General features: G+C 37.4%; 2 protein-coding genes across 9 annotated transcripts in view; both read right to left on the reverse strand.

Moving 5' to 3' along the window:
• Positions 1–577, reverse strand: part of LOC118251090 (protocadherin Fat 4-like) — a 46,869-nt gene extending 46,292 nt beyond the window's left edge. The window contains exon 1 of the mRNA XM_035552858.1: positions 469–577. Within this exon, the coding sequence (XP_035408751.1) occupies positions 469–577 (109 nt within the window). The remainder of the gene's footprint in view (positions 1–468) is intronic.
• Positions 578–1,017: 440 nt separating this feature from the next.
• On the reverse strand, positions 1,018–26,438 carry SANBR (SANT and BTB domain regulator of CSR). Of its 8 annotated transcripts, none has more exons than XM_035552974.2 (21): positions 26,243–26,438; positions 23,211–23,376; positions 21,374–21,560; positions 18,103–18,196; positions 16,837–17,075; positions 15,904–15,962; positions 14,885–15,045; positions 13,923–14,009; positions 13,703–13,813; positions 11,570–11,693; positions 10,950–11,102; positions 9,571–9,713; positions 9,129–9,228; positions 8,034–8,066; positions 6,963–7,062; positions 5,843–5,937; positions 5,703–5,731; positions 5,532–5,605; positions 4,404–4,492; positions 3,919–4,010; positions 1,018–3,023 (listed from the first exon to the last, which is right to left on the reverse strand). In XM_035552974.2, the coding sequence occupies exons 2-21, from the start codon at positions 23,358–23,360 to the stop codon at positions 2,987–2,989; spliced, it is 2,157 nt and encodes a 718-aa protein (XP_035408867.1). In that variant the 5' UTR covers positions 23,361–23,376; positions 26,243–26,438; the 3' UTR covers positions 1,018–2,986. The 8 variants fall into 8 exon arrangements, with proteins under 8 accessions (XP_035408867.1, XP_035408868.1, XP_035408866.1 ...); XM_035552975.2 differs by having other exon boundaries at positions 1,026–3,023; positions 5,843–5,934; positions 26,243–26,295; XM_035552973.2 differs by having other exon boundaries at positions 1,026–3,023; positions 13,923–14,030; positions 26,243–26,295.
• Between the last annotated feature and the right edge of the window lie 1,010 nt (positions 26,439–27,448).

Below are 27,448 nucleotides of genomic sequence, written 5' to 3' on the forward strand. Positions count from 1 at the left end.
GTGAGAATTCAACAGTATATGTTTTCCTGCTGTAAGATGAATAAAGTGCAGTCTCCCTTACTTCCTAATTATGCCTAATTATAAAGAAATAGAGAAACTCTCTGGTTGCAACTCAGAGCACAGTGGTACAGTTCATAAAGATTAGATTTCACCAAGAATTAGCTACAGGAGGAATGACTTCAGTATTTGTCTATGTATGCTGCTATCTCGGACACCAAGAATACCTTAAGGCTTCACATTTGCCAAGTATGGAATGGGAGCTGCCAAAAGGAGCAAGGAACTTTACCTAATTGTTCAAGCAAGTATCGCATATAAAGGAGCAATTCTGCAATGTAATGTAGTATGTCTGTACACTCAACAAGAACATGAAACAATGTTTAAAAAAAATCAATTCCCTTCTTGCAAAAATAAGCATCTTTTCAGTTATGTCAAATATGCTCATGTCTATTCACTTTTACATTTACTTACCAGGGCAACTATATGTCCATATTTCTCTTAACATGTACTCTTTTTCTCTTGGAGCCATTACTGTGGCTAAATTTAATGTTCTGGCCCTTTCTCCAAGATTTCGAGCCATAGTGTTCCCGTATTGCAGCCATATATATATATAGAGGACATCCATACAGCAAGTTCTAAAAGCAGAGTAATGAAAACTAAACCTATTCACAGATTTGTCAGACTGTTTAAAAGGTATGATTAGCACTGTGGCAGTGGGAAGCAAAGTCAAATATGTATTTAGCATAGCTTAGTTTAGCATTTTGCATACTTGGGTCATTTGCGGGGCAGCTCACTCAGGAACTTTTAATCCAGCTTCAAAACTCAATGCAGATAAAAATACTTTCAAGTTCTTGTAGATTTGGGACAGTTCAGCCTTCAACCACATCCTGATCTTGACAGATAAAAAGCCTGTATCATGAAGCTGCAATTTAATCACAAATACACAAGCATGATTGACGTCATAAAAAAATTCATGTACTTTATTTCTTGTAACTATCCATAAAAAACTCACACACTTCTTAAATCAGTAACTTTTATTTCCATTAAACCAAGACAAATTTCAAAATTAATACAAGATAAAAATTCAAGGTGGTAGGCAAGGGGGAAAAAAGACTGCACATCTTGTATGTTATTGTTATATGCTCAAAAATATTTTTGAATATAACAATACTGGCACATAAAACTGGCTTTTTCCCCACAAAACAAAACCAGAAGGATTTTCCCTCCTTTTCTAGTCAGTAGTTCTAAGAAAACAACACACACACATGCAGCCTGCAACTTTCATGGCAAAGTTTACTATTTGCAATAATCCTCTATCAGAAGCTACAGTATCATAGCAAAACTCTTATTCTGTTAATTTTTTTTTTACTCAGTGGATTTTAAATACTTTCTCTTTCAGCACACAACAATCACTCTTCCAATGTTTACTATAATTGCCTAAAGCTGCAGTACTACTTGCAAACAGACCTGAGGCATTAATAAAGCCTTACTTACTTAAATACAGGTCAAAGCCACTGAAATGCACAGTTTTGCCCGTTAGTTTCATTGGGCTCTGAATTTGCATTGGACAAAATACATAATAAACATTCATTTTTAACTTATTAAAAATCTTCCACATTGAAAGCAATATTTTCAAGTATTGCTATCCTAGTCTTCTAATGCCTATTGAAAATTCTCAAGAAACAAGACAAACAAAAAAGCCTGAACAGAGAAAAGAGGGCATTTCAATGATGATCTCCCTCTCCTTGTCCCACCCTGTCCTTCCCCCCAGGATCTTGCAGACTTACAATTATGCCAAACATTTATTTTTTTATTTTTTTTTTTTTTTACAGCTGTGGTCCAGAATAAACTTTCCCTGAGCGCTCTTTGTACCTGTTTCAAAAAAGTCAGAATGTCTTTACTTGAATTCAGCCATTATTATTGCCATTATTGCCATTTTCTTTGCTAATATGTGAATTATTTTCTAGGCAAGTTATTTCATTTTGGTAGCCCTGGATTTGACATATACACAAACTTGTATTCTATTGCTCCAAATACGGAACTTGAAAGTGCATCTGACTTCTAAACAGTGTTATTGAGGCAGGTTTCAGAAAGAAACTAGACCCAAAATATCTATATGCACAAATCATCCTAATGATTCCTCTCAATTGAAGATGGATAATTAATAACTTATCTGCTAGGTAATTTAGTGGTATGGCAAAGAGATGGAACTGCTTTGCCTCCTAAGGTCTGGACATCAGAAGGGAACAAAACGTTGTATTGTGTAAGAGGAATCAGATATGATATGGAAATAAGTATGAATTTCACATACAAGTAAAGCAAGTGTTCCGCATGCAAGATGAGATACTGCATCATCACAGTATTTCAATAATCTTCAGAGGTCTAGTCTCCACCTGTTACCCACCTTCACATGAATGGGAGTTGTGTGGCTATACAGAAGGAAGCCTCAGAACTGCATTAAACTGCTTAAACTAATCTAAGTCACAGCTACTGTATTGTCACTGACTTTAAATGCAAATCCCCAGAAGACCAACCTAAAACATACTATCAAATACAACATAAATATACATATATATATATTTTAGCAGTGTTAACACTGCTGACTGGACTCAGAATTCAGTAGTCTTGCTTTTTCCTTTTTACTACTTCTATCATACCAAAAGAAATATTTGTCTTCCCCATAAATAAAGTTAGTTGAATAAGTTAACTTTGTAAGTTTATAAAATATTTTCTATGCAACTCAACACAATAGCCTAAAAAGCAATTAAATTTAAATATAAGAAATAGTATATTTACAATTGAAATAAGTACAGACCTTATTGGATTTGCATTCATTTATCACACAAAATAATTTACAAAGTGAAAAGTAATAAATAAGTCACTGCTTATCAAGCCAAAGCTTTTGGAGATATGCATTCTCCGTATATCAAAGTGCCATATAGCTTCAGGAAGCAGTGAAGCATTCCAGCTATAGTTTTTCCATGAGTCCTTATGTTGGACGGCCTTGACCAAAACGGGATTTTGACCTGGATTAAGAGCACATAAGAAACATATGTGGGTTATTACAGCTCAAATTTCTGTTTACTTATTATGAAGTAGCTCTCTGGTTCAGTATTTATTTGGAGTTGCTTTCATGTTAGTGTGTTCCGAGATAAGGAGGAAAAACATCTCATGGACATCTCTATTGAGAAAGTTGCCTTTCTGCCAGTATACCTGCAGCTACAAACTATGCGTTCAAACAAAGAACTGTAACGTCAAACTGTAACACTATTCAAAGAAGTGGAATGTCAAATAACTTCTTTTACATCACTAATTCTACAGGCACCTGCATTCTTTGGACAGAAATAAGACCTGCAAGAAATTCCTCTGATAAGATATTTGAAACATCCAGCACATCTTTAAAAGTCTGTCAGCAACTTCATTATAAGGTTTAGCTTCAGAGACTCACCTGCTGACCAAATTATGACCAGTTCTAGGCTCTAAAACCAAACAGTTTGCCAGCACCTCAGTTAATTTTTCTTTTATCCTTTTGAGGTGTAGATGACCAATATGCAGTAATGAACTTTTTTTTTTTTAATTATTGTTTTGTGTTTTTTTGGAAGGAGGCCAGAGGATGGGCTAAAGAATCTTGACTAACAATTTTACACTTATCTATAATTTCACCAAAATGTATATAGAAAGAACAGTAAGTCTTCCAACATAAAAGCAGTTCTTCCAGCATGGGCACAAGAGTTTCACTCTCTTAGCTGTAGTTTACTTTGACAAAGGAAGCTTTCACATCATATATGGTTAACCTGCCAGAAGGGATGTTGATGCAAAAAAGTGTATGAAATGAAGCATGATTAATTTAAACAATTTCCACCCGCCACAGCCTCCCCAGAGATCCCTGTTCTGCTTTTTCATTTTATTTTAATATCTTACCTGGCATTCTTCTCAGCATTGATTTGTCGGGTACTGACATGCACTGAGGCCTTTATCTGAGCTTCAAGTCTAGAATAAATACCTCCTGCATACTGGAACCCAGAAAAAAAAAAACAAACGTTGTGACATTATCTCAGTTTAATCACTGACTTTTCATAAAAATCATTAATATTTAGGAGAACCTATGGCCTAACTTATTTCTTTGCCACGACCCAGTACCAAAACCTTTTAAACCCATCATATTTTCCATATCCAGTTTTTAAAGGCAGTGAGTGTTAAAAATGATTATTTAACTGCTTTGCCAAAACAAAAAAACAACCAACCAAAAAAACAACAAAAAAACCTCCACCCATGCTTACAAGAAAACGAAAAATCAATCAAATTCAGTGCTCCATGTTAGTAATTGAGAAGATGGTATTTTCAATTTTGTCACGTTTTTGTTACTAAGGACCACTTTAATTCTGTAAATACAGGAAAAGACTTACTTCTTTGCTGTCTTTTGATTTGATTCGATCAAGGTCTCCCAGTCTCATTTTTATTAAGTGTCCTGTAATCTCAGACATTCTTCTCTGATCTGTCAGAAAAAAAATATTTAGAACAGGTTTTTCTTGCTGCTGAATACAAAGAGAAGAACTACACACACTTCAGTGACATCCTCTTTGCAAAAATAACATTTGTTTTCTTCTCAGCTCATACAAAAACCTTGAGCAACCAAAATTCTCGATCTTGATGAATAATCTAGCTTCAGCAGTGTTCTTGGTAGATACCAGAATCAGCCTGAGGAATTACACTGAGATAAAAAACTACGGAAGGGGTTTTGAGGCAGAGATTTTCAAAACAGCAATAATGCACAAAAATCTCAGGAGATATTAAAAAAGGAGAATAAACAAATAACTTCCTAAGTATTTTTAGTCAGAAAAACTGGGAAGGAGATGCAAGTGAACGTTTATCTCTACTTATCTGCCCAGACAACAAATGGTACAGGGATGCAAGAAAAAATATTTGCATTCTTGCCGAGTCATCAGATGACAGCACGTAACCTACGGAGATTATATCTGAGAAACTACAGAACATAAAGCACCCTAACATACACTTGGAATAGATTTTTCTCTTTTTATCCTGCAAACTTGGAACTCTTTTCCAATATTTTCATAGTCAGAAGTCCCAAAGCTGCCCATTTATTTTTCAGCCTTTGTGCAAGATTACAATTTAGTTTTACATGGTGGATTTTATTTCAATTTTCCTGCCACAGAGATTTTTTTTTCTCCTGTAGAATATATGAGATTGCTAATAAACACCAATCAAATCATGAAGTAACATTTACAGGAGTTCCTAGCTGTATGAATATTTTTGTACAGTTTGGAAGAATCTGAGATTGCTGAGTAGTTTGGATTGAGGTGATTACTAACAGCTAGCCTAGTTGAAGTCTGTTCTCTTCCAAATGAGGAAGAACTATGAAAAAAAAAAAAAAACCACTCATATCTGAGATTAAATTCAACCTAAAGCTCTCTAAATTGTCATATTTTGAGAAAATTAGCTATTTCTTATATGAAAGAATAATTTTCTTTGCATAACATTAAGATTACAAAAGCTAGACTCATGCAAGAACGGACCATCTTCTCTTTGAGCATCTTGATTGAATCTTAGTGACCTGGAGGCATCCCATTTGTTCTGCTGCATACTCACACTGATTAGAAAAGAAAGATGCACACAATGTTATCAGTAACAGTTTACAGAAAGGAATGTACTACAATAAGTTCTCAAGGACTTTGAAAATTACTTACATGAAAGGAGATGCATCTCGGGAACTTGACTATCAAAAAAATAAAAATACATTAAGTATATTTTAATAATCATGTCCAAGACTTAAGTAAAATCCTCATTATTCAACTCAGAGAGGCTGACCTCACAGCTCTGATTTTACCTTCTCAGATGCCTTCTCCTTTTTCTGAATACTAGGTGAAGAAAGCACTTTCTTTGGGTGCTTGTAGAATTTCTTTAATTTCTCCTTTCTCCCTGCTAATTGAAAAAAAAAAAAAACCTACTGACTGACACAATCACAGATATTTGGAATTTCACAACTATACAGCTACAAAAGGACTGTTCTCCCCTATTCCTTTACAGGGAAAGTAAACAAACAGGTAATTTTCTCTTTCTTTGTCAGTGTTACTGACATCGTAATACACAGATTACTCAAATGCTTTTCCATTAGAAGCGTGCATTATTTGAGCACATATTTAAAATAAATGGTGATGACACATAACTGCACAAGTTTTCTCTTTTAAATTAAGAAGTAAGTACACATACAAACTACATCTCTGACCATATTAAATTAATCAACAAACTGAGTGATATCAGACCAAACAACTTAGAAGTCAAACTACAAAACTTCATGCAATTTTAATTTTTTTTTTTTTAATAAGTTAAATGAACTGGTACACTGCAATTCTTTCAGGTTAAGACAAAAATAAAAATGAAGTGCCTCAGCTCAAGTGGCTCATTATTAATGTGGAAAGGAAAAGCTGGTTTTTTGGCTTTCCACATTCCTAAACCCCTTATCGTAATTAAAACAACAACAACATGAAAATCATTTTAGCTTATACAGAGCTTATCTTTAATGCAGACAAAATTCTAGCCACGCCCACTAGTCCTTTCATAATGTCATATAATCAGAACAGTATTAAAAAACAAAGGCATGTAGGAAATATAGCTATGTAGCCACTGCATTTTTTCCAACATTTATCTAGGCAAAATTTCAAAACAATCTTTTGATAGTCCTTCCTGCAAAATATGCCCTTGATCAACTTCGAGGACATCTAGGATGTGAGTAATTGCAACTTCCCTTGTTTGCCAATATTTTTTGATGACAATTAGCAATGGGGTAATTTGTACCTAAACAAAGAAAAAACTAGAAATAAAATTGAAGTAATATTTTCACTTTAAAAATTCCTAATGTTTAGAGCTCCCATACAGAAGAATTCTGCTGTCCTGAGTCTTTATTTCTAAAATTCCAGAGAGGTTGAATATACATGCTATTGTTATACCTGGTTTCCTGCATACTTCTTCTTCATCCCCCACTTCATCCTCAGTGATCTCTGAGCCAGTGGTGTACTCCTCTTCTTCAGATAACAATGACTGCTGTTTCTAAAAGTGCCACAGATTATAGGCGAGGCTTGATTCCTAATTAACGATATATCAAATCTGTCCCAGAGGAGTTATCTTCAAATCTAACTCCATATCTTAGTGATATAACTATGTGCAAAGTTAAATTGTTCTCAAATGTTGAGAAAGTAATTTCAAATCTTTGCTTAGAATGTTTTGACAAATGTTTTTATTTATATTTCTCCCAGGTGGTCAAACATTATAAGAGGTTGCCCAGAGAGGCTGTAGTCTCTCCATCTTCAGAGACAATCAAGATTTGACTGGGTATGGGCAAATTGATAAAGCTTTGAAGTTAAGTCTAACTTTAAAGTTGGCCCTGGTTTGAGAGTGAGATGAAATATCTAAGATGACCACTAGAAATCTCTTCCCAGCCTGTATTATTGCATGATTCTGCATTTAGCATCCAAAATATTGTTGGATATATTATTTTTCTAATTAATAAGAAAATTAAAGTTTTGGTAGCAAATATCTGAGATAGCCATGTAGTCATAAAATATAGTAAAATACAAGATTTCTTAGGGTTTTACTGAGGCTTGCTATATCCTGAGATACTCAGTAATTAAGTAACAGAGCATGCATGTTGCAGCACACTACAAATACATCGTTTGGATACATACATCTCAGACAAGCCAGAGAGACAGGCACTAAAAACTTTGTTTTTGAAGATTTACATTTCTGTCAGCCTAATCACCTACTAGGCTGCTGATCTATTGTTGTCATTTATCAAAATTTTAAAAAGGAAATTTTAATTTTTGTTCACGCTAACGTAGCACTTCACACATACTTTATACTTTCTTGTAAAAATCTATAATGTAACCTCCACATTAATACAAAAGAAAATAAAACTTTTGTCTAAATTAGTAAGAAAATAAGATTTAAAAAAAATCAAAGCTAGTTTTCTGCCATGGCAGAAGTGCAAATGCCTGAAAATGTGAACAAAACATTTTACTAACCAGTTGTAAAGTCCAGTTCTTCAGAGAAAGAAACTGTACTCACAAAAAGAAGAGACATAAGTTAAAGAATTAATAATGATTAGAAGGAAAAAAAAAGTGAGTGGAATCCCAAAAACAGTATGCTAAAAGTAACAAGCAATCTAAATTGGTAGCTCCTGGAAGATCTACTTTCATTTTTAGCTTTACATTTTGGTGGAATGACTAATTGGACAAACAAGTTGTAAACCACTAATCGATTAAACACGGTGAATTCAGAGTCATGTTTTAATTTGCCTAACCTTAGCTTAAAAATATTTATACGTGTTTGTAATACGAAAAAACAGTCCAGGGCTAGGGGGCTATTATGCACCAGATTGTTATGGAGTTAAGATTTTAAAGTTTTCTGCATTTGTTGCTGGAGAGCTACTGACACTTTTTGAACTTCTCATGCTATCAGCAACATCACGCTACCATCAGGATCGTTGAGTTACCAGAAGTTCCATAACGGGTGCAGATCTTCAAAAACTTATCTTTGCGTGAAATGTCTCTTTAAAAGAGAGGTAGTACTATAAACAGTCTACATAAATTTGGCTTTGAAAGTATCTCTTTTGATCTGACATAGAAACATAAACGAATGGAAAGTACTATGTACTGGAAAGTACATGCCTTGGAAATAAACAAACAAAAAACAACAGATTACTGTACTTCATTGATATGGATTTATAAAAGCCACATGGACATATATACCCAGATATGCATCAGTAGACAAATGAAGGTGGCAATAAATAAACTTTGCCACCAAATGTATTGCAGAATACGACTGGTTCGTTAAATACCATTGGTCTATAAATGGGCTGCAAAGCTCAGACACCCAGAGAATTACTTCTGCTTTACAGAAATACTTCTGGCAGAGTTGGTAAATATTTCACTTTTTTATCAACTAGGCATTTTATACCTTCACTAGCCTATGCTATCCTGCAATGTCCAGTGGTGCACCTTTTCCTCTATCAATGTATTTTATTTATTTATTAAGGTTATTTAATGAATTCTTCAAAGTATCCTTGTAAGGCTCTTCATCATTGGTAAGATCGGGAAAAAACATTAGCAGTCACTCACAGCATTGACTTCTCCAGTTTTGGGGCCCCACAGTGTATTTGGCTCTACGAGTACGTCACATTCAATGCCTTTTTCATCACAGAGCCCAATGCCAGAGTCACTTACAGAAACACGTAAAACAAAAATATATTATTTTTCTATTTCACAACTTAGAATCAGTCTCTCTGTACTCATCAAAAGAAAAACACTCCCAAATCACCCACATAATATTTTGCTAACAATCCATTAAAATATAAATAAAGATAGGAATGAATGGTTATGGAGATTGAATGACTACATGTCTACTTGAAATGTAAAAGGCAACAGTATTTGTTCTTCCCTTTCCAATTAAGTTACCTATAGAAAGTGCCCTGTCACCCATGTAAAAACAGAGAGATGAAATGCAACATGAACACATGAAGCGTTCAAGGCTAAGATATCAGTAACAATACAATGTTCTTACCTATTCTCATCCTTAGTGAAAGGAACAACAATAACGTCTCTATGATGGATCAAATCATTCAGTATTTTAGTAGTCTGAGATAAACCATCCTCATCTTCATTTCCTGAGGGTGAGCCAACCATGTGATCCCTCACTTGACAGCCCTGTGATACATACACATCAGAGAAATGAGTTAATGGGAAGAACTGGTTTCGGTAAATACAATACCAAAAATTAGCTTTCTAAAAACATTTTGTCTGTAAACTCAGAAGTTTTCTCAGGATGTAAACCATACAGATGACCTTTTAATTCTAGAGGTGACATTGATTCTGCTCTTGCTAAAGTTAACAGACTTCTAGAAGCAAAGACTCTGAGAAGTAAAGAAGAGTTCACTATTGTTGTGGTTTAGCCCGGCTGGCAGCCAAACACCACACAGCCGTTCGCTCACCCTCCCCCCTCCCTCTCCGGGATGGGGGAGAGAAACGGGAAAGTGAAGCCTGTGAGTTGAGATAAGGACAGTTTATTAAGACAGGGAAAATAATAACAATAACAATAATAATAATAATAATGATAATAATAATAGTAATAATGTGTACAAAGTGATGCACAATGCAATTGCTCACCACCCGTTGACCGATGCCCAGCCTATCCCCGAGCAGCCGGCCCCCCCACCCCGGCTAGCCACCCCTATATATTGTTCAGCATGACGTCAGATGGTATGGAATACCCCTTTGGCCAGTTTGGGTCAGCTGTCCTGGGTCTGTCCCCTCCCAGCTCCTGCTGCACCCCCAGCCTGCTCGCTAGCAGGACAGAGCGAGAAGCTGAAAAGTCCTTGGCTTGGTGTAAGCATTGCTCTACAACAATTAAAACATCGGCATGTTATCAGCGCTCTTCTCATCCTAATCCAAAACATAGCACCCTGCCAGCTACTAGGAGGAAAATTAACTCTGTCCTACCTGAAACCAGGACAACTATGTAGGAAAAACAATATTTAGAGAACTGTTTCATTTTCAACGTTAGCATTAAACATAGTCAAATGTATAAAGACAAAAGGTAACAGATGGATATCCCTTGCTTGCACTACACATGCTGTTACAGCAATGGAAAGAAAAAAAAAAAAAAAGCCTTTCTGGGATTACTGCAGTGCCCTCTCCTCCAGACCCATGCTCCACCCTGCCAGCCAGGGAATGCTGCTATCCTTGGATGGTTCTCAGAACAAGACATTAAAACAGGACGAAGACTGATTTCAGGGGTCAGTCCTCATCCTACCCTGCAGCAAGTTTGCAGGATACCACAACAATTTACAAGCCTTATTTTGGAAAAGATCTATTTTTGTAACATATTGCCACATTCCTCCCCCTTTGTTATGCTGTTTTAAAAGTGAGCTAGTATTTAAGTACCTTTGGGAGGGTAGTAGGATCAAATCGAAGCACTTTTTGGTTACAACAGGGATATACTCCTGTCCCAGTTGAGCCCAGAGCACTTGCTACACCTGGATAAAGAACTGGCTGCGGATGGTACTGGCAATGGGAGAATTCGGTACACAGGAAACACTACATCAGAATAAGAAGAGACATAATGAGAGATGAGATTACTTATGGAAGTTAATTTTGCACTATAAAGAATGCATATCAAACTTTATTGGCATGCCCCAAAATGCAAACACTCAATAACCCATAGAAAGACTATTTCACTCACTAAAACCTGAGCATCCAGAGAATAAACATTTTAATTTAGTCTTGTTTTGCTTTTAGTGGCCAGAACAAAAGGAAAAGGGAAAGCGATGGAAAAAAATAGTACTTAAAAGTCAAGAACCACAGCATCTGTTACTTCCATAACGCAAATAATCATGTCTTCCACTCAAAAAAAAAAAATCACTGAAAGCCAGTTGGCGACAAAACCAACCGGCCAAAGGGAAGGAAGGAATATATTTTCTGAACTGTTTTGATCTCTGCCTCACCCCCAAAACTCACCCACAACAAACCAGCTACCAAATAAGTGAAAATGAAAATAGACTAACTTGATTACATCTTGAGCAGGTCAACCAATTGACAGTCCCCCAGAGACGCCAATAAACATCACGCCAAGATTTTAATTCTTCATGAAGGCCAGTTAAGTACTCGTGGACTTCCCAGGTTTTATCTCTGAAAAAGCAGAATGTCAGGTTGTACACAGAGTCAATAAAACTGTTTTGATCAAGCCACCAGAAAGGTGAGTTGGAGAAGGAGCAGAACACCACATCTTCCACTGGAGGAAATCCTATAGAACAGTTTAGGACAGGAAGGATACAATGTAGGATGATGAATTTAATGAATCGTTAAATTCTGACCATGACAGAAAGGTGTGCGTTCTTTCACAACATCCTAAGCATACTATCAACAAAGAATTACAGCTTGCTTCATCTCAAGCTCCACATACTGCAAATTTATAAGCTAAGATAAATATTGAGCCTTTTGGAAATCAGGAGAACCATGAAACAAAAGAAAATCAATACACGGAGTAGAAGGAGTTGAAATATGCACATGCAAACAAGTTCAATGAAACTGCAGTTTTCTTATTTAGAGTAATAATGTTGTGCAACAGAAGCAAAGTCCTGTCATTCTACTTTATTTGATTTAAAAGCCAACATAATATATACACTTCTAGGCACCTGCAATGCAACAGCGATTAGTCAGTTAGTAATTAAAGCTTGACAACAGGAGAGTGTTTCGTCGTGTTTTTTTTTTTTATGAACACATTTATCTGAGACTTCTGGTCTTAAAAATAGTGCACATTACAGACTTTGTTCCTTCCAAGTGATAAAATGACAAACACCTCTTCATAATTCAAAAGAGAATACACAACCAGCACCAGTGCATGTTATCCTCAGAAGGAGCAGATACTGTTTTGCCACAATTTTTTATTATATATACATCTGACCTAGACTAAGAAAGCAGTGGTTCCAACTGGAAGTTAGCTCTAGGTACCACTAGAAGACCAATACATATAAAACTAATTTTAAATCATTAAAGAGAGGTTTGTATTAGATCATAAGCCTGAATTTATCAGTGGCCAACATCACCTCATCTAAGGAATAATAGATGTATTCTGCGTAGAAAAGCAGTTGCAAGCACCACAATAATTAGAACTTAAATAATTCTCTGAATAACTTTAAAATCTGAATTTTTCTGCACTACGAACTGCATATCAGCTACATAGTCAGCTTAAATAATACAGTTAATGAATTTTAAGTAGCTAATCACCAGTGATCCTAGTATGTCAGGATAGGGTCACGGATTCGGTTCTATTTAGATTGTTAAGTAGAACTTAATCAACACCTTGGAATTACTTGTGGGAGGTAACACTAGATGAATACATTTTCTTGGGAGCTGACACTGAACCATGTTTTGGTTGTTCTGAATTGAATAGATATGTTGAGAAAGGCCTCCCGTTATTAACTTCCCACTATCTTCCTTAAAGGGAGTATGTGAGGAGGAAGGGAAAACTGCAGCGCATCATGCACTGACATTCATTAAGAAGAGAATCCAACTGTTTACAAACATGGCTCAAAGAGACAGAATTCAATTAAACATTTGTGCCAAATGAACAAGGCACACATGCAGAACAGGTCCTGGAAGTTCCTTGGACAAATACTTTAGAACAGAAAAACAACTGGCAATGTTTATTTATAATAGTTTTTAAGCAGGCTGATTATTTGATCTGACAGTATAAAGTCAGTCTAGAATATAATCTTCAACATTTCTTTGCTTGCAGAGATGGAGCTACCATTCCATAATAAGCCCTGTAGTAAAGCAGCCTTTAATTCAATTTGTCGATCGGCTCCATATATCTTAAAAACAATTTGCTGAAACAATTAACTGAGTATTTTCTGTGTAAAGCAGTACAACTCAAAAATAGCCCTCCCAGTAATCACAGATGGAGTTGCAGCAGCTGCACTGATGAATGAATTTCAGATCATCATACTCTCCCTCAACTCTTCCCCTCCCCTCCCAGTACTGTAAAAAGTTGAAACGATTCACACTGTTCTATATGTATCCTTCATTTCATTTTGCAATGAAAGTATCTGATAATTCCTAAACATGTAGCATTTTGTAAAATCACATTACATCATTTAGCTGAAGAAAAATATATATTTAACATATATATTCGCTACCTTATATGTACAAAGACAATATTCCCATGTTGATCTATGTTGATTTTTCCTGGGACACATGGAATTCTTCTTTCAGTTTCTTTAGTTAGCAGCTTTTTACATAAACAGCATCTAGATTTAAAAATAAAAATAGAAGACAAAATATTGGATTAAGAGCAGGACTTCCAATTATAGGGACTGCCCTTGCAATTGTAGTAGTAACAAAAAAAAAAGACCACACCTGTATAATGTTGCTGCACTTCCCCGAGAATCTGGATTTATGTACTCTGGATCGAACAGTCTCTCAATCTTCTTGCAGAACAGTTTACTATTAACAACAGCAACACAGCTTACCCATTAGAAAAAAAAGTTTTATGTACAGTGAGACTAAGAATTATATTCTAATGATTTGCAAAGTCACTGTGTTTCTTTCAGAATCCAGCTTTTAACGTGATTTTCCTTTAAAATAATCTGTTTAGATAATTGGTTCTTGGCCTAGTCATCTCTTATTTTTATAATGATGTAAAGAAAGAGATCCCTTAAATTTTTCCCCCTACATTATATTGTTCAACAATTTAAGCTGCCAGCTTCTACCCTGCCTAGAAGACCTTTACTGTGAATCTACACTTAACTTCAGCTTTTGAAGCTGTAATGCCTTCACCCCTATTGATTAAAAGAAGTTTTAACTTTAATCTTGCTTGTCTGTCAGTCTGCCTTCCAGTAACTCCAATAACTGACCCTTCTCTTGACACTGACTAAGCCAGAGTCCTTCTGTATGCTTTCTAAAATAGTATTCCATCACAACTCTTCAGGATTCCAGCCACCCTAAATTTTACGTCCAAACAACAGAGTTCACAGATTGCTGAAAACAAACTATAAGAATTAGAAGCGTGTCATGCCATAAATGGTTCCTCACCCTAATCCTAGCTTTCATGTGAGAATTCATGAATAATTTGTCCATGTCACACTCCTAGTGGGACCTTTGTCGTCAGCTTGCCTCATATAAAAAACTCTCCTTTTGCTCGTAGTTTTAATAAAAAATTCTGAAGTCACTTCATCATGTTCTATGATGAAGATACATTATATGAGAATATAAATTGTATATACATGATTCCAAACTTCACAGTGTGTCATATAATGATCCAAAAAATGATCCAAAAGCCCTATAGCACTTCAGTAATGTATTACAGGGCAAAAAGTTACCTTTTGAATTTATCTCTCTTGTCCTTCAGCTCTTCCACTTCATTGTGCGTGAAGAGATCAGCAATATTTGTGACAAGGTTAACATTGATACAATTCATATTACATGGCGTGGCTACAATAGCATTCATATTTTTGTGGCAATAATTAATACATTTTTCTACCTAGGAAAAACAGAAACGTTAAAAGTAATTTTAAAGAATTCTAAACAAAGCTATCTCAAAAGATGTGCTAATTATTTCAAACTGTTGTAGGTTTTTGTTTGGTTGTTTTTTTTGTTTTGTTTTGTTTCATTTTTTAGAAAGCATCTAGTGTTTTAGAAAACTATTTCAGTTCTACCTAAAAAAAAAAAAGCAAGTCTCAGATTTGTCTAAAAGAGACTATGAATTAACATGACTGAGTCCGTTTGTGCTCTCCTCCAAAAGGTTTCTACAGAAATCTGGAAAACAACTCCACAAATGTTTTGCTTTCAGTAAGCAGTACCTCACAATGGCTTGCAAAAGAGAACCATTATACATAGGCATCGCCTGGATCTCAGTATTAAACAGCTAAATTTACTATGTATTTAATTGCAGGTCGCCCTAATGACAGAAGTTGACAAACATTTTAACAAACAAGTCAATAGGCAGAGCTGAAGGAGAACCAGATCCTAAGCTATGGATCCTAAGCTAAGTTTTTTGTGTAAGGACATAAAACAAGAGGTATTCACTGATTTAGCAATCTTTTTAATAAAACCTGTCAAAGACAGATACTGACATTACTTGGATCAGTCACCAGAAGACAAATCCAGGATTTCACTATGACATTTAGAAATAACTTCCTCTGCAAGTTTTCTGCATCCCTATTGAGATTCTGCAAATTGTAGATTACTGCTTTGAATAAGAAAGGTGGCAAAATCTTTAAAAGGCCCTCATTGCATCTCTCATCGTCTGTTTCCATAACAGCAAAAGTACAACAAACAAGTTGTTAGACACAGAGACTAGCCGTACTCTTATGGCACAGAATCCTTTCTTAATACTTACTAATGAATCCATCTTCAAAAACTCAGAAGAAATAAGAATTGATATGACATTTGCTGGTTCTAGAAGGCAAAAAAAGTGTTTTTTCCATTAATTCTTCTGGTAATTTCACATTGCATCCCTCCTGCCACACATTTCATATCTGTTTTAAATATTATTTTTTAAAACAATCAATTCATTATTCCACCTTCTAATGTGCAAAGCCTTTCCCACCTTATGAGAAACAAAGTCTTGGTTTATCACCTAGGTGGCCAGAGCACAACAATCTTGAATTTAAAAAGACTGGAACAGGTGCCTTCACAGGAATACAGGGGCTAAACGATTACACAGCAAGATAAATGTCCATCGCTAGCCACCATACCCAGATGAAGTTTTGCTCAAAATAACCTCTGCATTTCAAGTTTTAACACTATTCTAGCTTTGTTTATATTTAAAAATCATAGATTAAATAGATTAGATAAATCATAGATTAAAAACTTGCCTCAAACTTATAAAGGAAAAGTTCTTCTACTGTTGTATCAGATTGCATTGAAATTTTAGAAAGTATTGCACCTGTACAGACAGGGAGCAGAAGGGAAACAAACCAAAACCTAATACAACAATTGTCACTGTTCTATAACTACCATTCTGTTCTTGTTCAGAAGATGTTTCTTGTTCAGAAGGTGTCTGAAGAACCTTAATTAAAACCACCAGATCCCAAACTGTGTCAGACCTTTTTCACCGTTTAAGCTATCCTCAAAAATGTCAGTGTTAAGGAATCAGAGACATCTGCTATAATGATCAGTGAATCTTCTGTTGTAACACTTTTCTAACAAATGAAAAGTTTTAGTACAACAGAAACAAGAGACTGGAGCTGAACTGTAGCAAAAACTTTAACCTTCCATTAGTACAGACCATAACAAACTTGCAACAAACGCTCTACACACTGTGTTTTACCTAGAGTGGGCATTTCATTAGCTTCGCAATCTTTGGTGTTCCTTTTGACATATCTTATCAACCAGTCAAAGATGTGAACATCACAGTGCACAGAAATGTCCACCTCTTCCCAGCGCTGTGCATCCACTGACAGATATTCAGCAAAGTATTTCATTTCTGATATCAAAAGGTCTCGAGGACAAACAAAATCTTCTTTGAGGTTTTTTGCTTCATCACACACATGTATCACCATGTTTGGCCTCAAAGGAAAGCAAGCCACAAAACAAATTAGGACCATAAGTACAGATAAGGACCAATTAGAATGATAAAACTCCAAGACCTCATCTCCAAATCTTGATCACACATTGCAAAACTGATGTCACTAACAGATTTTTATTAACAGAAGCAAAACAAATTGCAGTTATTAACTATTAATGCAAAGTACTGTCAGACACCAGGTGAAAAACACAAATGCACATCCTCTGACAAAATCATTGCCATTTACCATTTAAAGGACTGGAGAAAAAATATTGAGCTCAAGCCTCTGATTTTGTCTCCAGTTTGTTATGGGATACTACCTGAATTACATAAAGAACTTATTTGTTCTCCCTTTTTGATTTTCTTGAAAAAATAGGCAGATACATATGCCTAACTTACTGAAGCACAAAAGGACAATAAAAACATACAACAGCAATTTTCATCAGTGGAAATTAAAACTGCTTTGACTATCTCTTAAAGTAAAAGCTAGAATCAGTAAACACTTTCTCCACAGAAAAATGTCTAACCTTATGCTTGAATCAAACACATTATTCTAGGCGTACTTGCCTAGTACAGAAAACATGTGATATGCCAGGCTATTTGAGTTGGTAGTAAAATCACTCATTTGCGCTTTTCATTTACAGTTTTCTTTTCCCTCTTTCACATGAACAGGACAAACCTATGTTCACAGATTTTTTTTTATATATATTAAATGTTATTAAGCATCAGTCTTGACTTACTCCTTTTTAAAATCAGGCTCTGGTTCCCATTCTCACCACAGCAGCAATGAGTCATTCAGAGGAACACTATGGGCAGATTCCTACATACACTATCCCTACTGCACATTTGAAGTTCTCAAACCAACATCTAACATTTCTGTTGCAAGAAAATGTTTCAAAATTTCTTATAGCATTTATTAGGATGTTCCTAGCTGTGTTCTTTGTGACAGAAGAATTGTGAGAGAACTTTAGACATCTTTCTGTCAGCTCTGTAATCCCCTAGGTAACAAATACACAGAGATCTTCTTACCCTTGGCTTTCGTCAGTGTTTTGTCCACTGTTATGCACAGGACCTTTCTCAGATTCTGACGAACAATTCCTTGCAGAGGTTGTGCTGGGCCTTCCTTAAGTGTAAGGAAAAAAAGGCTGCATTAGATCAAAAATGCCTGACCTTTTCCTTTTCATTATCTCAAAGTACGGCTGTTGTAACAGAGTGATGTTACGTAACCAGCAATAGATTTGTGCTACCATAAAGGCTGATAGATAAGCCAAGTTCCTGCCCTGAATGCCATAAAACAGAAATGTAGATCAGCAGCATTGCTGGGTTGCCCAGACACTTGGCTGGAAACCCAAATCAATCCTGTCTGAATACAGAGCAATGAGATTCGTGCAAAGTCTTCAGCATTTGTTTCTGGGAATACAATCCAGCCTTCAACTCTCCTTGTCTGCTTTGTGGGATGTGAGTCTTAAGACTCTGCCACATCAAAACTTCTGTTTTCATGCAGCTTTGCTGCCAGGATATAATTACTTCAGATTAACTCCACCTCTTAACAACACTTTTTTTAGCTCTGAAAATAAGCTGCTTCCAAACTAACTCACAGAAATCTTTATAGATGTGTTTTTGCTAAGTTTTGTAAGTGTGTGGCTTTAAGCAGCCAACTGCCCAAAGCTATGCTCATAAAATGCAGACCAAATCCTTCTTATCCTAGAAGTACATCATGCAGCTTATTTCAGGTATAAAGGACAGCTGAGTTTTAATTCAAATAGGTTTTTGTCACAAACACACTAAAAGCAGTGGAACGTGCACACAAAACCTGGTGAAGGCCAGAAGGTCTAGACGTCAAACCCACTGGGTTCTGGATCAAGGTTTAAGACAACACCAGCATTCAGATGTTGAGTAACTGTTCCTACTGTGATGAATGGATCCCCACTCTCAGATTTCTAGGGAACGGGCTCCAGAAGCATGTTCTCCCTCTTGTGCAGTGGAAGAGGCTGTACTCTTCCAAAAATGACTAAAATACACCTTCTCATCTTGCGGATACGTTACAATAGCAGACTGACAGCAGAAATGATCTGGAAGCTCTGTATAGTTCAGAACACAGCAGTTACGCTTTTCAGGAAAGCAGTTATCACACCAAAGGCAGAAGAAACAAAACTTCCTCCAAAGATACAGCCTAAGGTCTTGCTTGGCCAAGCCTCAGTAAGGCCATAATTGAAGAAAGGCAGTTAATAAAATGGGAAGATTTACTGGACAGACCCTCGGAGAACCTTGGAAAGGCCTGAGTCAGCCACAGTCACACTGCAGCCATTCCACTGCAGGCAGTTGACCCATGCTAGCAGAAATACAGCCAAGACAGGAGTCCTAAATTTTGAATGCAAGGTAAGGTGAATGTTTTAAAGGAAAGGCCTGTGGAAAAAATGACATAGAAGAGTTCTGTCTGCAAATATTAAGAAGTGTATTTTGGTCACAGGGAAGTTATTTACTGAAGGAAATAACTCTGACAAGAATATGCAACAGAGCTAAACTAACAGAGCTTTACCACACATTTCCTATCTTTTTTTCTTCTTTCAATAGAAGATGTTTCAAATTCTGAAAGCTAGTAACAGATATCTTGAGTAAAACTCTGTCTTACATGCTTGTTTACTGCCATAATACGCATTTAGGACTTAGCAGCAGTTTGCTTTAAAATTAGCTAATAATAAATAAGCTTTTACAACTCGAATAAAAGCATAACCCAACTCAAAATGAATTTGATTACTTTTTCGTGTCTACAAACAAATCCAAACAGGCCCCAAATTTTTGATCTTAAAAAGGTGCAGATGTGAGTAAATACACTAGGAAGTAATTGATGAAAAAACAAATTTACAAAGAGACTTTTCTCAAATCCTTAACTCTGAAATATACTAGTACCTCACAAATGTTAAGGTGAGTTGGTGAGAAGGTGAGTTTTCTCACAAGCCTGTGAGAAAGATTAATTACCCTAATTCCATATTAGTTAGTTACCTAAAAACAGAGAAAATTATTTATCCAAAGTCACAAAGAAAACATGTTAGAAAACAGAAATCATCTCATGCTAGGATCTTATATTAGGAAACATTGGGGTACTTAACTGTATTAATACTTATTACATGTATTAAAGTGTTAAAAAGAAGATATGCAGTAATTGTCTAAAGAGCTCTATGAGCAGAGCTAGCTTGTTAACTGCCTACTGGGAAGCTACTAATCTTCTAAGTAGCCACCCGTGGGTGCAAGAAGTATTTATTCCATGTACTGCATTTAACAAGTACAAAATTGAAAGCTGATGAAAGTATTTTTGGTCTACCTACTCCATATACAGTTTTCATGTCATTATGAGATATACTAAAAACATTTTATTCATTCTCCAGCAAAGGTCAAAGAGCTGTTTTTCTTCTGCAAAAAGAACAGTGACCAGAAAGCTGCAACAGTGAAAGATGCCATAACAAAGAACGTTTTAAACACTTCACTATCTTCTAAATTTGCACCACAGAAATTTTTTACTCATTACTGCAGTGAAGCAAGTTTATCATGCAACACATTTGCCAAGCCCTACAAGGTGCTGAAAACATCTCAGAGCATAACGAAATCCAGAGAATAACTATCACACAGTTAATTGAAACCCAGCACACTAGAGGTACTTAAGGAGATATTTAATTTTATTTCAATCACTGCACAACTATTAGGGTTGGTCCTGTTCTGTCAAAGCATTACTGGGACACATAATTGACTAAGGCACATTGTATGTCAATGCAAGACTATCCAGCATCAAAAAGTGACTAGAATATGCTCCCAGATCCTGGGTAGTTTTCTTGCCACCAAGCAGTTGACAAGTTTGCTGGGAGAGGAAAGTCTGACCTTGAGGGATCATCTTCTCAGTTTTCCACAACTTTTCTGCACACAGCTTTCATGTTATTTGAATAACTCAGCTTATTGTGTTTGCAAGCAGTTGTAGGTTTAACAATGCCAACACGGGATACAAAACAGAAGAGTAATTCCTTTCCTTACCAAAAATCCTGAACAGCAGGATCTAGCATACAGATTTATGCACTCCTGCATATCATGCCCTTTGAAAGGACAAATTATTAAAAATACCCAAACAAATTAACACTGCCTCAACATAAACTGTAAGAGACTTCATGTATGTATTACACGTACGCTTAACTCTTCTCTTTCAAAGAGAAAGAAGTTCTGTTCCTGGGTGGACTCACCACTCAAGGCAGAAAAGCATGCACATTCGGATTATAACAAAAGGCAATATATTTCAGAAGGACTAAAAACATACCAGTTATTGTAATGGAATCCTGCCCAACAGCAGGCTCCTGAAACTCTGTCTGGGTATCGAGCAAGGAGGATTTGATGTACGTGGCTAAAGTTTCCACAGGATTCCCACCAGCAGCCATCAGGGGATTATACTGGTTGTCAACGGGTGAACTTCCACTGCTTTTTAGTTCATCAAATCTTTTTGCACACTGTCACAAGATTAAATGATAGGACAATGAAGCAGTAGCTTTCAGTACATTTTTAATAACTATAATTTGAGGCAGATACTGCATTTCATATTTGACTGTTTGCATGAACGTTTGATCATGCTGATATTAGACTTATAACGCTTCCTACTTAGTGGTATCAGAAAAGCACATAAGCACACAATAATATAAAATTTGCCATAATTAAACAGTAACAGAATAAGGTAAGATGGAACCTATTTCAACCTTTACTTCCTTCAGGCCTGTGATTTTAAACCTGATCTTCAAAAGGGAAGTTAAAGGAGAGTTTAAAGTCTCTTTTTGTAGCTAGTCCTTCTACCACAAACACTGTCAATTATTACAAGTGGCTATAATTGCTTCATAATTATTACCCTTTCCCTTTATGATTTCCACTCTGATTGGACACATGGAACTGGTGATTTCCTCTGCACTTTTATCAACTCTCCATTCCTTGTTTTGATGAACTAGGAAGCAATTCCTTCCCATTTCGTAATTACGTACCTCACAAGGACAGTGATGGGTTTGGTTCTGCAGAATCCTGTGCACGGGTAACTCACACATACCTGTAAGTCCACTTAATTCCACAGGCAACTCTCCTGTGAAACAACTCTTCTGGCCAGATACGTACTAATCAATCACATTATCTTAGTTAACACAGGGAGAGATCTCACCGATATTTTTATAATTATTTTGTTTGCTTAAAGTGCATAGGACCGCCTGCAAATTGAAAGCTAAATGGGAGACACCCTCCTGCCCCCTAGTGCTTTGCCAAACACTTGAAAGGCAGTAACCTTCCACACAAGCTTCTACTCCCAATCATTCTTTGATATTCTAAACACAAGGTTACAGTGATGCCCATGAGCAATGCTACAAATGTCAGCTGACACATTTGATTAAGTTTGCAAGAAAGTAAAGACCATTGGCTTGTTTTTTTTTCAGCTTCACTGAATCACAAGGGCAAAAGACATTTTACTCTTTTAGCTCACTTTCCCTCATAACTCAAAAAAAAATCAGTTTTATATTTTAAATAAAGAAAACAATTTCACAAGGAAATTCAGCAGCCTAAAGAGATTAAGTATAGAGGGGTACTAGGTTCTTCCAAATCCTATTCCAACCAAAGAAAGAACAGTCCACATCATGTAGGACCAAGCAAGAAAGGCAATTGCTCTCCTTCTCAGTAAGATCTGTAACTCTTATTTCCTTAGAGTTATAATATCATTCACAGAAAATTATCAGGTGTGCTAGTAAGGCCACGAGAAGCTACAGGAGGGTAGTAGGTACTGACATCCTTTCCATTAAAATAATCTTAGCTATATATTTTGAAACATCATAGATTTTTATTTTTTTCTAAATTTGTTTTCAGTTTTTACTTCCCATTGATTTTTATTCTTATTCTGTATCAGTTTTAATGAAATAAAATACAGACTGTATATCTTAATTTCAATGTTCAAGTTTTGTAAAAACAGAAATATTTTTTCAATCTACTGCACATTCAACATTTTCAGTTCTTGTAATTATACATTACTGTTTTTAAAAAAAATTCCTTTACTTCAATTTCCCTCCCTCCCCAAAGTTTTCTTCTTCAATAAAGTACTACTTAGAGTAGATGGATACTTGTACTAGTAAATTCACCTCTTTGGATGTATATCCTGGAACGAGCCTTGCCACACTGTCCCAGTTGATAGGCTGGGGAACACCGATTAGGGAGCACAGGATCATATCCAAAACCATTTGATTGTTGTCATATGGAAAGTTATTGTTTTCTGAAAATCCACGACTCATCTTTGGCTGCTTAAGCCTAGAAGAGAAAAAGTTATTAGCAAGTCTGCCTGCATCGTTTGCCAAAGCTTAATCTAAATCACCTGCAACACTCCCCAAGTTACTATGGGAAATGTTTGCCACAGCACTACAGGCACGTCCTAATGCTCTCAGGTTTGTGTTTCGTATCTCCACGCTCAAGTTCTTTGGGGGGAAGTAACAAACGTGCAAGACATATCAAACCCAACTCAATTGCAGCAGGAATTACCTTTGAATTGCTTCATCACAGAGGAACAGAAAAATTGCACATAAAACTGTAGAGTATTAAGAAAGAAAGGGGAGAGCGGGGTGAGGAGAGGCTGTGAACTGTAGCTCCAAGAGGGACATGTTTCTAGAAGTGACACTTTTTAGAACGAAGGGATTTAAAAGCACTATAGCAAACAGTTTGTTTTTTATCCCAAGTGTCAGCTGACCACTTTGGCTAGACATTTCCATCTCTACAGCCAACTTGACTAAACAGAAGACATGCCCAGCCCTCCACCACTAGCCATCACAGTCCAACATATTACCATGATTATTACCAATTTTTTTCACAAATTACCACAGAGGAGTAAACTGAAGGCTTTAAGAGGTGTTGGTATTTAATTGTTTGGGGGATACACTACCACAACTACCTCCCCCTTCTGCAGCTTTGAAAGGGAACCATCTCGTGTCTGCTTCCAGGGGAGATTCACACCACCGAGCCCTCCAGTGCAAAGCAGGGCCTCCTGCAATTTTGGAATAAACAGCCAAAGCTACAGGGGGGCTCCTAAATTTAAGTTTATTTGCACTTAAATACATTTTTCTGTTCTCCAAACTTTCTACTTCCATCTCTTCTTGTTCTGCCCGTTTGTTTTATAAACCAGACTCCCATTATAGAGGGAATTATACAGGGAACTCAGGGAAATCAATAAAACCTCAAAACACAACAAGGGGCTGTCTTTCAGCTCTCATCCTGAGCACCTCAGTTTTGAGTTGTCCTGAAACATTCAGGACACCCAGCTGGGATTATCAGGACCAAGCAACCTCATTCCTCCAGTCTCAGGTTGAGCACTGGATCAAACACCAGTACAAAGCGTGTAAAGTCAATAGTGAATGCTTTACAAATGCAATCCTCCTAATTTGGAGGAAAAACAAATACCTTTATTTATTTATTTAAATGCATGTTATGCATAGTACCAGGCAACAGAGTAAAAGTTCAAAGCACTGTCTTAGCATACACTGGGAGAAAACTGCTGGCATTAATCAGGGCTTCCATATTCAACTAGCACCCAGCCAGAGAGCTTAATAAGGACTCATAAAGCACTTTAGACCTTTTCTGAAGTACCTTACCCAGATCACATAAATAAGAGGACCTAAAGGTCACATGCAGAATTTTGACTTTTGTTGTAGAAAGCAAGGACTATAAGGAATTTCAGGGAAAATACACCCAGATCATAGCAGATTTAACTGATTGCTTGTTACCAAAAGACTACTACAGGTAGGTATTTCTTTTGCATCACTTGCTTTCCATGCAGCTAAGAGACAATTAAAACATACAAAATAGCACTGATTTTGCTTCTGATTGAAGAAACCATTCCAGCATTTTTTTAGTTTATTAGTAGAAAGAGAATTCAGAATAGAAGATAACTGTAAGCTTTCATCCTCTCAAAAGAACAGCTATATGAAACCATCAGGAAAAAAAATAAGAGAACATGCTAAAATAACGCTTAGGTTTCAGATACTTGTGAGATTTAAACACAACAAACAAAACACAGAAGAGGGCACCAGGTTAAATAGCTTCATTTTAGGAAGACAAGCCAATCTGATAAAAGTCATAGCACTTCAGCAATCCTATCTAAATGAAATCTTTAACAAAGTGTGCCAAACAGCCAGTTTTAAAGGACAAAGGTCCTTCCCAGACAAGATTAGCCCAAACTTTCCAGCAAAAATAGATGCCATTTTGAGGTAAATATAGATCAGTCCCTACATTCGTCAAGCCCTTAGCCCTCATCCTGACTGAAGTACCAAGTGGTGGCAACGTGGTAATTTGGTGGTGGAAACTTGTCTAGTCAGTGCACAGACAGATATCAGTATCAGTTGTAATTAAGCCACTGCATATGTACAATATCTGCTGTTATGGAAAGGAATTACCAAGTAAGAAGAGCTCAGCACCAATGGAAAACCTGGGTGGATATAAGATATGCAGCCCAGTTCTTATGCTGCCTTATACACATGCTGCAGGTTTAAAAACCATGCAGCTGGTTTAAAAGTACGCTTAAATGAGATGAGAAAATGATGGAGCACTGGGATCCTCTGGTCTCAAGACATAAAATACACCTAATGAGAGAAAAATTACTTGTAATGTCACATATTCCATAAGTTACTGCTTTGACCACAATATGATTATATCAGATAACCAAAGAAAGAAGAGTAGTTATCCTGCAATAGAGCTTATACTTTAAAGGAGACAATACAGTAGGTTTTAAGCATTGTGCTAGTAAAGATTTTACATACACATCAGCAACTGTGGTTTATGAAACCACCTGCCCATGCACGGACAAGAAGTGCTCTAACATGTAATGAAACTCTCAGAAGTAATTGCCTCCCAACCGCTTATTTCAGGCAGAACAAAACACGGTTATATATACACACATTACTGCGAAGGCAAGCGAAGGAGCAGGGCTGATTACAACCCTAGGGATGCCTTTACTTCCATTCTGGCAGTAGCACGGCACGCCTCTCGGTGGCTTCGGACATACCGGCCGCCAGCCTTTTCGCTGCGTACCCATACCTGTCACGGGAGGGTCTCCCTGAAGACACCCAACTTCGGCGGGGGCACGGACCCCTCACACAGCCCGCGGCCGCGAGGGCCCGGCCCCACTTACCTGGCGGCTCCAGGCGCGGCGGGACGGCCCTCAGCGGCTCCTCGGGGCGGGGCGGGACCAACGCGGGAGCCGCCCCGGCCACGCTCCCTGTCGCTGTCGCCGTCCCCGTCCCCGTCCCTGTCACCGCCACCGCCCCCCTCCGACAGGGGGACCGCCGTGAGGGGACGGCCAGCCGCCAATCAGCGCCGCCTGAGAGGGGAAGCCCCGCCCCCTCCCGGCGCCGAGAGCCAATAGGACGGCCGGGTGGGGCGCGAAGGGGCGGGGCGCGGCGCGCGCCCTGCGGCGCGCCCCGCCCTGCCCCGCCTTGTCGCAGTGCAGCGGCAGCGCCCGCCTCGCGCACGGCGTCCAGTCGCCTGGCAACGCGCGGCCGCGCGCGGGCGGGCGGAGCCGGCTGCGGTTCGCTCCCCCCTCCCCTCTGCGTGACGCGCGCGCGGCCGTGATGCTGCCCGGCCTCCCCAGCACGGCCGGGCCCTGAGGGGAGCGGGGTGGCGGCCGCTGCAAAATGGCGGCCGGGGCCCAGCAACTGGCACCGCGTTTAACTCCTGGATGTGCAGCCAGGGCGGGCAGCGCCGCTTGGGAATTAACCTCTGCTCCTAGACAGCAGTGCCTTTTTTTTTTTTTTTTTAATACGAAAAAAAATGTATTTGGAAAAAAAAAAGACTCAGTAACTCAAATTTTACCCCCTTTGACAGTCTATAGACTATGTTCAATTATCAATAATTCAAAGGTAGCAGAACTGGCTCTGTGCATTAAAGTGCTTTCATTTCTAAAGTAAATTCTAAAGATTGCCTTTGATAGTATAACAAATTGTCATTTGCTCCATGTTTTTTTCTTCAATTACTTCAAAACTAACGAAACCTTAATACCACAAAGTAGTATTAAAAACAGCTGACATTATTACTGACATCACACCATGCTTGTGTCAATAAAACTGGATGTACAAGTGCATTTGTTTCTAGGAGACATTATCCAGTTGATTAAAGGTGGTGTGCCTGCAGAATTGGAGCAGCAGCACGATCACCCCAGGCCTGCTTCAAATCATCCTGCAAAAGAACCACTCCCAAGAGGCAAAGGGGAAAAAAAGTGCATCGTCATCACCTTGGACACACGCAATTACTACCTGTCATCACAGCGTGAAAAATGTTGGCAAACCCCAACATGTGGCCACACCTGCACAGATGAAAAACTAAAAAGGAGCTACTTACA

The sequence above is a fragment of the Cygnus atratus genome, chromosome 3 (genome assembly GCF_013377495.2).
Source record: "Cygnus atratus isolate AKBS03 ecotype Queensland, Australia chromosome 3, CAtr_DNAZoo_HiC_assembly, whole genome shotgun sequence".
Classification (NCBI taxonomy): Eukaryota; Metazoa; Chordata; class Aves; order Anseriformes; family Anatidae; genus Cygnus; species Cygnus atratus.

Coding starts and splice junctions, on each gene's coding strand:
- SANBR (XM_035552973.2), bottom strand. CDS start 23,360: ATGAGTCGTGGATTTTCAGAAAACAATAACTTTCCATATGACAACAAT. Junction 14,031..14,884: donor AAGAGAGATAAATTCAAAAG/GTAACTTTTTGC, acceptor CTAATGGGTAAG/CTGTGTTGCTGTTGTTAATA. Junction 9,229..9,570: donor TTCACTAAGGATGAGAATAG/GTAAGAACATTG, acceptor TGTTTCTGTAAG/TGACTCTGGCATTGGGCTCT.